Source organism: Elgaria multicarinata, chromosome 3, assembly GCF_023053635.1.
Source record: "Elgaria multicarinata webbii isolate HBS135686 ecotype San Diego chromosome 3, rElgMul1.1.pri, whole genome shotgun sequence".
NCBI classification, from domain to species: domain Eukaryota; kingdom Metazoa; phylum Chordata; class Lepidosauria; order Squamata; family Anguidae; genus Elgaria; species Elgaria multicarinata.
Genome location: NC_086173.1, coordinates 87,810,345 through 87,820,423, shown reverse-complemented (window position 1 = coordinate 87,820,423; position 10,079 = coordinate 87,810,345). Strand labels below are relative to the sequence as shown.

The following is a 10,079-nucleotide window of genomic DNA, read 5'->3' as shown; positions in this document are numbered from 1 at the left end:
GCACAGGACTTCTCTCAGCACCCTCAGAAAGTGAGCTAGTACTAAAGAATATAATCAAGCCAACATGATGCAGTTTAAATGCTCGTACAAGGTAGCAGAGAAAAAGGAATTCTATGTGGAAATACAGAAGTACCTTCAAGAGTTGGCCAGTATTTCAAATACAGATTTTCAGTTAGTGAACTGAAAGCCACCACCCTGGAATGGGTACAAAAATAATGAACTCAAAACTGTTCAGCTTTAACGAAATCTACATCATCACCAAATCCCTCAGCTAATTGGACAAAGTCAAGCAATTTGCTACCAGACTACTGAAGCTACCTTATGGGGGCAGGGGACTGTTACCCAAGGCACAGTTCCAAAGAGGTCCTTGAATAGGGATTGTAGTGAGAACATTGGTCTAAATTTGTGCATTATCCATGGAAACAATTCTGTGGTGGTGATTCCCACCCACTCACTTCTGAAGTCAAAAACCTAGCACAAGTCTGTGTGCCAGACTAAACGCTGAGCCATCAAAACATATTTTTGAACATCTGTGGGGTGCCCAAGGTAGCTTACCAACTAAGAAAGGCCAGAATTTAAAAGCCACTTACACCTGTACACTGTTCATTCAATTCTTCAGTAGTTCATGTCTCAGGATCAAGTACAAACAAAATCCTTATTACCTATGTATATACAAATAAAAGCTTGATACTTGCTATCGAACACTATCCCTTGGAGCAGATGGGAGAAATCTGTGGACTGCCAAATGCTGGTGGACTCAAATTCCTACCAGCCCCAGCCACCATGGCCATGGTTGTAGTCTATCATCTTCTTAAGGGCTACAGGTTGCCCATGCCTGCTCTGGAGTTTTGCTAATTTCTAGACAATATTACTTGAAGCCTGGTAACCTTTGTAGAAGTATGACAGGTTGAAGGCAATCCTGCCATGCCCAGATATTAAACATGTCAAGTTAAAAAAAGCAATTATGAACAAGCCAAGCAATTCTGTATTTTGATGACCAAGTTGGTAAGGTTCTTGACACCATTCAAGCAGCTTATTCTTCTAAAAGCAAGGTTTTAACTACAAATGTATTTGAACTTATTTCCCTTTTTTAAAAAGTAAAAACCCATCATTTCAACTTGGTTAAAGTATAAAATAATTGCAACTCAGTATTTTTAACAGTCAAACGTATGAAAAGGCATATAATGTATATTCAATAGTACATTTGAAACAATGCAGAACATTTCACTTTGATATTCCGCTGTTCCAGAACTGACTGGTCTCTTGCCCCTGGCAAACCTGAAGTTTCCTTTAGGACCTGCCAAATTCTCTGTCCTTAGTTAAACCCAAGAATTCATATATAGATAGATAGATAGCAGACTAGACAATAGAAAAAATAGTGATTTACGTTTCTTTATTAATCAGAGTAAACTTACATTTGTTTATAACTTAACCAATATTTATATGCATACTGCATCTTCAGGTTTATTATTTTTTATAACAGTCAGGACTTTTGTGAGAAAATCACAGTCTTGTTTTTACCAACACTTGAGGGGTTTGCATCTGAAACTCGCATGTAGGCAATACTGGCATTTAGAAAACTATATAGTGGAGAAAAGGCAGAAGGGTGCCAAGAAATTAGTCTTTAGCACCATATTTACTGCCACAGATTAACTGGAGCCAAACGTTGATCCAAGATACCTTTCCCCATTCATGGCTGATTTCATGGGACTTCCCTGTCCATAACATCCACATATGAGACGATCAGTGCACTTTACATCAGCATTTTCAATTTATGCTAGTTTGCAGTTTAAGTATCACATGAAAGACTACTTGTTTATTGAACAGCATTGTTTAAAAGCAACTAACTTTTACCCAGCGCCCTAACAGAGATGGATTTGAAATTGCTCAAGTGCACTTTATTTTCCAAACAGAGTAAAAATCAATTAAATAGTCTAATATCTTTAAGTTCTCTTCTTTGAAAGGGAACATTTTCCTTACATAACTAATGAAGTTTAGGAGTGTGCTTCTTTCCCACTATCAACTCATCTGTCAGTATAAAGGATTTCCTACAAGAGAATGTGTTTTCTTCAAACTTAACAAAATTCCTAATCACCACCAAGTCACAGATAGTCAGTTATTTGGAAACTACAACTGGCTTCATAATATATGAACTCTTGCTTTATTCTGAAATAGCTGGTGTGACAGTCCTCTCCCAGTGTGGAGCATTCCTTAATATTGGTTCACAATTACACACTGGACTCAAGGTTTATGGTTTTTTTAAGTAGTACATTTCAAGCAACAGATTATAAAATGATATTGTAGTGCCTTCTCGAATTTCAATGACATAAAAAAAGCCAAAACATGCAAACAGGAGAGCATTCTGAAGAGGTCCTGTGATGTCAAATATATTACCTTTAACTTTAAATTAAACATCACCTTCACCTGAAAAGGAAATTAGAACTTCATTTCTCTCAGGACTCTGGAGAAAGAGCATCATATGTTCAACCGGGGGGGGGGGGGGGGATAAAATAGCTTGTTCACAAGACAGATAGCATTAATTCAAGTACATTACAATTAGTACAAACTGAGGTGTTAAATGGCAACTGCAAGTCAATTATTTGTAGGAAAATAGATGACAAGCAGCTATGGACAAGAGTTTCATTTTTAATCTGCTGCCTAACAACTAAACGGAGCTAATGAAGCAAGCAATGCATGCAAGCTTCCAATGAAGACAGCAGCAGCACTGTGGAAAGATCACATAACTAGGAAAGTTTTACAAGGTGAAAAAAATCTGATTTCTAAAAGGAAAATGGTCCACAAGCAGATTTTTAAGCTCCTCTGAATAAGCTATGCACTTACCAAGCCAAAAGGTTCTGCAGGGCATTTATGGTCAAAAATTTGAACAGGACAATCATACTTTGCAGGCAGCAAAAGCTCTTTTAGTTACTCTGAAAATTTCTTATCCACAAGTAAAAACCTCAAGTGCTTCTATTCAGTGCACGTACAACAGTTTTGCCCATATGTTTAAACAGAGGACAACAGGTGGCAAAACATTTACTCTCTCCCCTTGCATCCATGCTTTTGATTACAACATTAAAGGGTTACGTTTATCCTTGGAGGAATACACTCTGATAGTGTATTCAAAAAGGAGTTTAAATGGCTAGATACTCGACGCAACACATTTTTTTAAAAAAAATATTCAGCTGGAATTGGAACCCCCTGCATTCACAATATATTTTGATACATGAAGATCAGATTGAGATTCAAAATGTTACATATGCCCAGTACGTTTTCACATGCTCCTTCCTCAGCCACAAATACTGACATCTGCTTTTGTTGCAAGATTTATTTTTAGATCAGCTTGCCTACGCCTCATCTCTGTGCATTAATGTACATACAATGGCAACAATGAGAAAGTTAGCAACACTGTCCTGTCTACAGTGTTTGGCCCCAGAAAGATACCATTCTACCTTTTGTGATTAAAAAATAACCCACACACACAACAGACTTAACAGTGAGCTGAGCATATGTATCTGTAGCAGCTAAACTGCATTCTGAACAAACTGCATAGTAGCAGAAGAAGCTGGAACAGGAAGGAGTTTTAAAAAATGGGGGAGGGAGGGAGAATTAATAAACCCAAACACAATGAAAACAAAATCCATATTGAGAAGAATTCAAGGCTTAAAGCAACAAGATAATCCAGTCTCAGTCTTAGTACCCTAAACCAGAATTTGCTCCAAAATTCAGGCTGATTGTGAATACTGTTTTAACTGGCCAGTACCCATGACCAATATACATATTTCATGGCCTCGTTATAGCTTTCCTCCTGATGAGAAGAAAAGTTTTAGCGCTTGATATAGTTTCTTTCAGTGGATTTCACTTTATCCTATCTCTGGTGGAAGTGGAAACATTAATGTAATGGCATTGACCACTTTACTTTAACATGATCAAACTAAGGGAAGTAAGCATTTTATAAGAATGTCCATGTTTGTAAAACAAGTTTGCAAAAAAAGAAAAAGAAAAGAGTTATAAAAACTGTGTATCTAGCATTTTTCTAAGGTTTGCTGTTCATTTCCATTGACAGATTAATACATTAATTTAAGCCAAGGTTGAGACTGGCAATTCTATCATTCTATTTAAAAACAAAGAAAATGTTAGTTCTTGTAACATTCCAGAAATTCATAGCTCGATTGTGTTAAATGCATTCTCTTTCTACAGGAATATTCTATTTTAAAACACAATTGCAAATATTTGACTGCTAAACACTCAATTTACACTGGAGAGCATTTGACAGGAACCTGTGGATGGTGAAGTCTTGAGGTTTTTTTAAGTTTCAGCAAAAGGTATCCAAGGTCCTTCTCCCAAAACCATGTTGGGGAAAAATATTCAGATCAAGTTCTTAGGATATTTCAATCTCTTCTTGGTTTTCTGTTTCTGGGGGACCTATTCACAGTTTCTTCCTCCTGCAAACATAAAAGAATGAACTTCTACATAAATAAAATATACGGTCACTTTACAAGTAGATTTTTAGCTTTAGAAAGTAATGAGAGGGTTTTGATTATTTGTTCCGATCCAAGAAGAGGGATGCCTGCAGTTGGAACTTTACTTTCTAGTACAGCGGTTACCATGGCGAAACAGAGACAAGCTACTTTTCAAAACTTAGTGGCTTGCTTCTTCAGCTGTCACTCAAACCAAACTGGGTTACTATCCCATTACATATAATTTCTTTTAAACTGAGCATTAAAAGCCAATTTCTGAAGTGTCTGGAATCGTGAACTATGTTGACCAAGGCAAGAGAAAAATCAATAGTAAGCCAGGTTTATTTTCTCCAATTTTACTACAAAATATTAAGTTGCATCACTCAACTTAATATTTGGACTCGATGGCCTTGTAGGCCCCTTCCAACTCTGCTATTCTATGATTCTATGAAAAAAAGTTTAATGGAGCCAGGTTTGTTTGTTTTAGTTTTAAACAAATACACATGGTAACTACCTTTTCTTTAAAATAGTATTTTACTTTGTAAATTCTTCAAAGTATAATTTATGTATTGCCAAATACCTTGTTTTATCATTTAGGAATGGCACTGAATCCATGTGATATCTTACACTGCACTTATCAGAACTTCATGATTCAAAAGCAGCCTTCAAATTACTTTTTGTGCTGCTACATTTACCTTCATTTTGACAATATCCTGAAATATTGGAGGTACAGACTTAACAGAGGTTTGTGCAGAACAGCATGCAATTACTAGAGTATAGAACTTGTGACAAAATCCAGCTAATATTTCTCTTCATGAATGTCAGCTGTAATTTTGAAGTGTACTAGTGGAAATCCTGTGCAAACATAACATTCAACTCATAGCAATTATCAGCAATGTACAGAAATTAGTATATTCACATCAAAAGTTTTTTTTTTAATTGAAGTTGCATTGGCTTTCAGAATTCACAGAACTGATCCCACAGGCTATGATGTGCAAATGGTCCTATCAATAGATGGTGCCACAGTTGTGATTTAGGAAATGCTTTATTTGCAGGGTACTCTTAAAAAAACATTCATAACTTTTAGGTTTACTGTTCTTCCAGTGCAGAGTGTTGCTTACCTCTGTAATTGGTTTGCTATCTTCCTCCTCTTCCTCTTCCTCCTCTTCCTCTTGACTACCAGTTTCTGCATCACCATCGCTCCTCTGCTTCTCTTCTAAAGTGAATATACAAAGTTTTACTCTTTAAAAGGATGTCACTGTGTTTCCTGTAGACACTGTTTTAAGCTTCCACTTAGAAAATATGAAACTTTCTAAGGGATGATTTCAGGACTAGTGAACATAATCTACTCTGCTTACCTGACTTTTCTTCATTTGTTTCTTCCTCTTCATCCTCTGCTTCTCCCTTGTCTTTTTCTTCCACCTTCTCTTCCTCATTTACATCAGGCTGAGGAGCATCTGTCTTTTTGTACTCTGCAGCACTTGGTTGTTTCTGAAACAATTGTCAGAGGTATTCCACAATAAAGTTTCTCAGAGATAGTTCACTTCCATTCTGATCCTACCAAATATACTTTTGAAACTAGCTATTTCCAGAGTACACACCTTTCCGGAGCAGCAGAAGAGGACAATGAGAAACACAGGCAGACCCACAGTCAGGATGTAGACTACCCAAAGCCAGGGACGCTCCTCAGCAGCCGTTATCATCTGACTCACAACACCAGGCTAGAAAACAAATTAAAATTCAAAGTTGCATGCACTTCCCCAGTGTGTAATAGGCAATATGGCTGCCAAAGGGGACTGTAATCTCTTGCTCAATCTCTCAGTGACTTTAGACACTGAAGACCATGGTTTCCTTTCGGATCATATCTGTGAACTGATGTTAGGGGACACCATTTTATGGTTCCTCCACTCCTACTTAAAGGGCTTGTTACAGCAAGTAGTATGGGGTGACTGTTTTTTCGGCCACTTGGGCAATTGAGTCCCACAAGGTACCATCTTGTCCCCAATGCTATTCATTCAACATCTATATGAAGCAGCGTTTATTAGATTTTGTGCTCAAATAGGAATTAACTACTAACAAAACTGTGTTTCAACAATGTTCAACTAATACGTGCATGCACAACTATGATAAAGAGCTTTGCAAGAAGATTAACCATATATATCTGGCAATGACACTTGGCTCTATTTCTCTCTTTACGTCTGAATCAGGAGAGGCAGGTCCTAGACTAGTGCCTTGATGCAATGATAGGCTGGATGGAGGCCAATAAACTGAGAATGAATCCTGGTAAGACAGCGTTCCTGTGGGTGGGTGGTTTCTGGATCTGGGAATTAGAGAAGTTGCATGTTCTGGATGGAGTTGCACATCATCTGAAGGAGCACGTTTGTAGTCGAGGAGAGGGGATGCTCTTAAAACCATCACTGAGCCTGTTCAAACAACATGCTAAGCCATAGTTAGGCCGCTAACCCTTTTGCAGCAAGTGATTAGTGAGTGTGTTTAAACTGTGGTTATGTAGCCACCATGTTAGGAATAGTTCACATGACACACTAACGTTCATCTCAAAACATGTTGTCTGAACAGGGCCACTGTCACTGGAGGCCCAAGTGACTGCAGTGACCAGGAGTGCCTTTTACCAGCTGTAGCCATTCCTGGACAACGATAGCTCAGACACAACAACCCATGCACTGGTAATCTCACATCTCAACTATAGTCACATGCTCTATGTGGGGGTGTCTTTATGCATTGTCTGGAAGCTACAGGTAAGGCAGAATTCAGCAAGGAGTTTGTTGTGTGATGTGACTAGCTGCTGCCATGTAACTCTGTGGTAGAAAAAACTGCACTGGCTGTCAATTTGCTACCAGGCCAGGTTTAAGGTTTTGGTATTAACTTCTAAGTCCTGAACAACTTGGGCCCAGAATATCTCACAGAACAACTTTTTCTACATAGATCTGTCTAGCTGCTGCGACCAATGTCAGAGGCCCTCCTGGGTTATACCACATTCTACGTGCCTGGATATGTTGCACATGACCAGTCAGTATAGAAATATTTTTAAATAAAAATTTAAGCAGATTACAGTCATTTCTATTATCTGTTTAGTACCAGTGTTTCAACACTGTTCCATCTAATATACGCGCAAGTAATTTAAAGCATTCTGCAGGACGTTTAACCACATATATTTGGCAGTGACATCCCAAGTTCAATCCCAGGCATCTGCAGGTAGAACTCGGAAAGGCTCTTCTTTGAAGCCCTGGAGAACCATTGCCAGTCAGATGGACCAATGGTAGAATACAGTTTCCTATGTTCCTATATACCACAGGTCTGGAATAAAAGACCCTTGATGTACTGTTTGATCTTAAAACTAGTCAGTCTTTTAGTTCAGCTTCTGAACTAATGAAATAAATAAATGATCTGTACAAATGGGAAAGTCACTTAACCCAACCATAACATTGTAGGAGTATAAGGATGCCACAAGCAAGATGGTCAAGAACTATTTTCCATGGCCACAGAAATTAGGATCTGAAATAATGGGCTTAAGGTACAACTACCTAGATTCCAATTAAATGCAAGGAAAAACTTCCTGACGGTAAGATCTGTACAACAGTGGAACAGTCTACCTTCGGAGGTTGTGAGTTCTCCATCTCTGAAGGTTTTTAAGAAGAGGCTGGACAGCCACCTCTCATGAATGGATTAACTGGTTTTCTTGCACACTGCAGAGGGTTGGACTAGATGATCCTTGTGGTCCCTTCCAACTCAACAATTTTATGATTCTGTATAGTAAAGAGTTAGAATTGATAGCACGCACAATCTCCCACATCTTACTGAAGAAACCTAAAATTTTGTGCTGTGCTTTGTGTTGAACATGAGTACACAAATTCAAGACACACATAGATCTGTTAAAGAAGAATGCAGAACAAGAACAGAAGACAAATATTTGGATTCTATTCTCTGCTAAACCTTGGCAGAGCTACATAAAAAAGCAAACCTTTTATTCCTCACCTCAGCAGCACCATCAGCTGCCTTCTTCAGACCCCATCCATCATTACCCCAGTCATCTGCCACTGCCCGGTCTGTACAGATGATGAAGTTATCAAAGAATATGTCAGAGGTCATAGACCATAGCTCCAATCCCACAGCATTAAAGGGGGACATTTTGAAAGGTACCAAGTCTTCAAAGAAATCTGGATTTGGAATCTTCCTTGGCTTCCAGATGCCCTGAAAAATTAACAGACACCACTCAGTCAATTCTGACACAAATATTTTCACTGATCTTTCAGAGATTCCTGAACTGATTAGAATACCTGAAGAAATCTTCATTTTTTTTCTCAGCTTACACCCACAAATTTATTACTGATGTGTATCCTGTATGTATTGAGATTAGTGTTTTACAGTTTTTCCAATTAACTTTTTAATATTTCCGCCATGTCTGCTGCAGTTTTCTACTCATAGGTCAGTGGCAGAATACATGCTTTAAATGCACAATATCATAGTTCAATCCCTGACATCCCTAATTAAAAGGAGGCTGGAAAGCAGGGCTATGAAAGAGCATTGCTATGATCTCAGGGAGCAATTGCCAGAGTATTAGGGAATGTTTTTTTAATTGCATATTATTTTAGGTGAAACAATACAAATTAACAGTTCCCTTCCCCGCCCCCCCCACTAATGAGAGTACTACTGAAAAACATGGATAGCAGGGACAAAACAAAGTTTACAGTAGCAATAATAATAACAATAATAATAATCTTCCACCAGTTAAATAAAAGTAGTGTTCCAAAGATAACCATGTGTGGCTGGAGGTCGTTATCCATGTTCCTTAGTAACCACGTAAGAAATAAAATTAAACCAAGTTTTATTTTTTTAAAAAAGTGGTGGTGGTTGTGTTGCTTCTTCAGTTCCAGGTTCCATTTGTTAATTTGTCCATTAGCGCTAAGTGCCAAAGCTGTGTCAGCCAGATTTCAAATAAGTCTCCATCCAGGGATCGCCAGCATTTGGCTATAATGAGTCTTGCTGCTGTCATCAGGTGAGTTATGTGGCCCTTTTGGGAAAGATCTAGTGCTGTCTATTAGGGAATGTTTGAAGTTACAAGCCAAGATATAGGCAATAAAGCAGCATATATCGTTGCTGGGAAACACAAAGAGGATTTGGTGGGCAACAATAGTCGCCTATATACAGCATGGCCTGCAAGTGCTTTCCATGGTGTAGTGCTAGACAGACCTATAATCTAACTCCATATCACACCGTTTTCAGAGGGGGAGCCATGTTAATCTGTATTACATTAATTCGATTCATTTGAGTCTTAATATATAAATCCAAGATAATTTACCTGGTAGTTAGGGTTATCAATCATGGGAGGCTTCCATTTGCCTTTATAGTTGGGATTGTCAATTGTGGGTCGTTGCCAGGCGCCACAGCCAGGGGCGGACTCACACTTGGGATTTGCAATCTGAGGTGCCTCCCATTCTCCATCCATATCTTCATCCCTGAAAAAAGGAGCTGTTTCAGGATCCCACATGTTTTTTTTAAAGAATGTCTTTGATTTATTATATCAATTTAACCTACAAGCCATTATCCCAGTGATGAAAAACGACACGAACCACCACACAAATTATGCTAGAAATCCTTTTT

The 10,079-nt window shown here is 38.3% G+C and overlaps 1 protein-coding gene across 4 annotated transcripts in view; it reads right to left on the bottom strand.

The window, feature by feature from the left end:
• Nucleotides 1-1,376: 1,376 nt before the first annotated feature.
• CANX (calnexin) overlaps nucleotides 1,377-10,079 on the bottom strand; it is a 30,560-nt gene continuing 21,857 nt past the window's right edge. For 3 of the 4 annotated variants that reach the window (XM_063120836.1, XM_063120835.1, XM_063120834.1), the window contains exons 10-15: nucleotides 9,778-9,934; nucleotides 8,454-8,669; nucleotides 6,062-6,181; nucleotides 5,819-5,951; nucleotides 5,582-5,676; nucleotides 1,377-4,445 (exon numbers count right to left, since the gene is read on the bottom strand). In XM_063120836.1, coding sequence (XP_062976906.1) covers nucleotides 4,392-4,445; nucleotides 5,582-5,676; nucleotides 5,819-5,951; nucleotides 6,062-6,181; nucleotides 8,454-8,669; nucleotides 9,778-9,934 — 775 coding nt within the window. In that variant the 3' untranslated portion in view covers nucleotides 1,377-4,391. Of the gene's footprint in view, nucleotides 4,446-5,581; nucleotides 5,677-5,818; nucleotides 5,952-6,061; nucleotides 6,182-8,453; nucleotides 8,670-9,777; nucleotides 9,936-10,079 lie in introns of all 4 variants that reach the window. The other variant, XM_063120837.1, reaches the window with a different exon arrangement.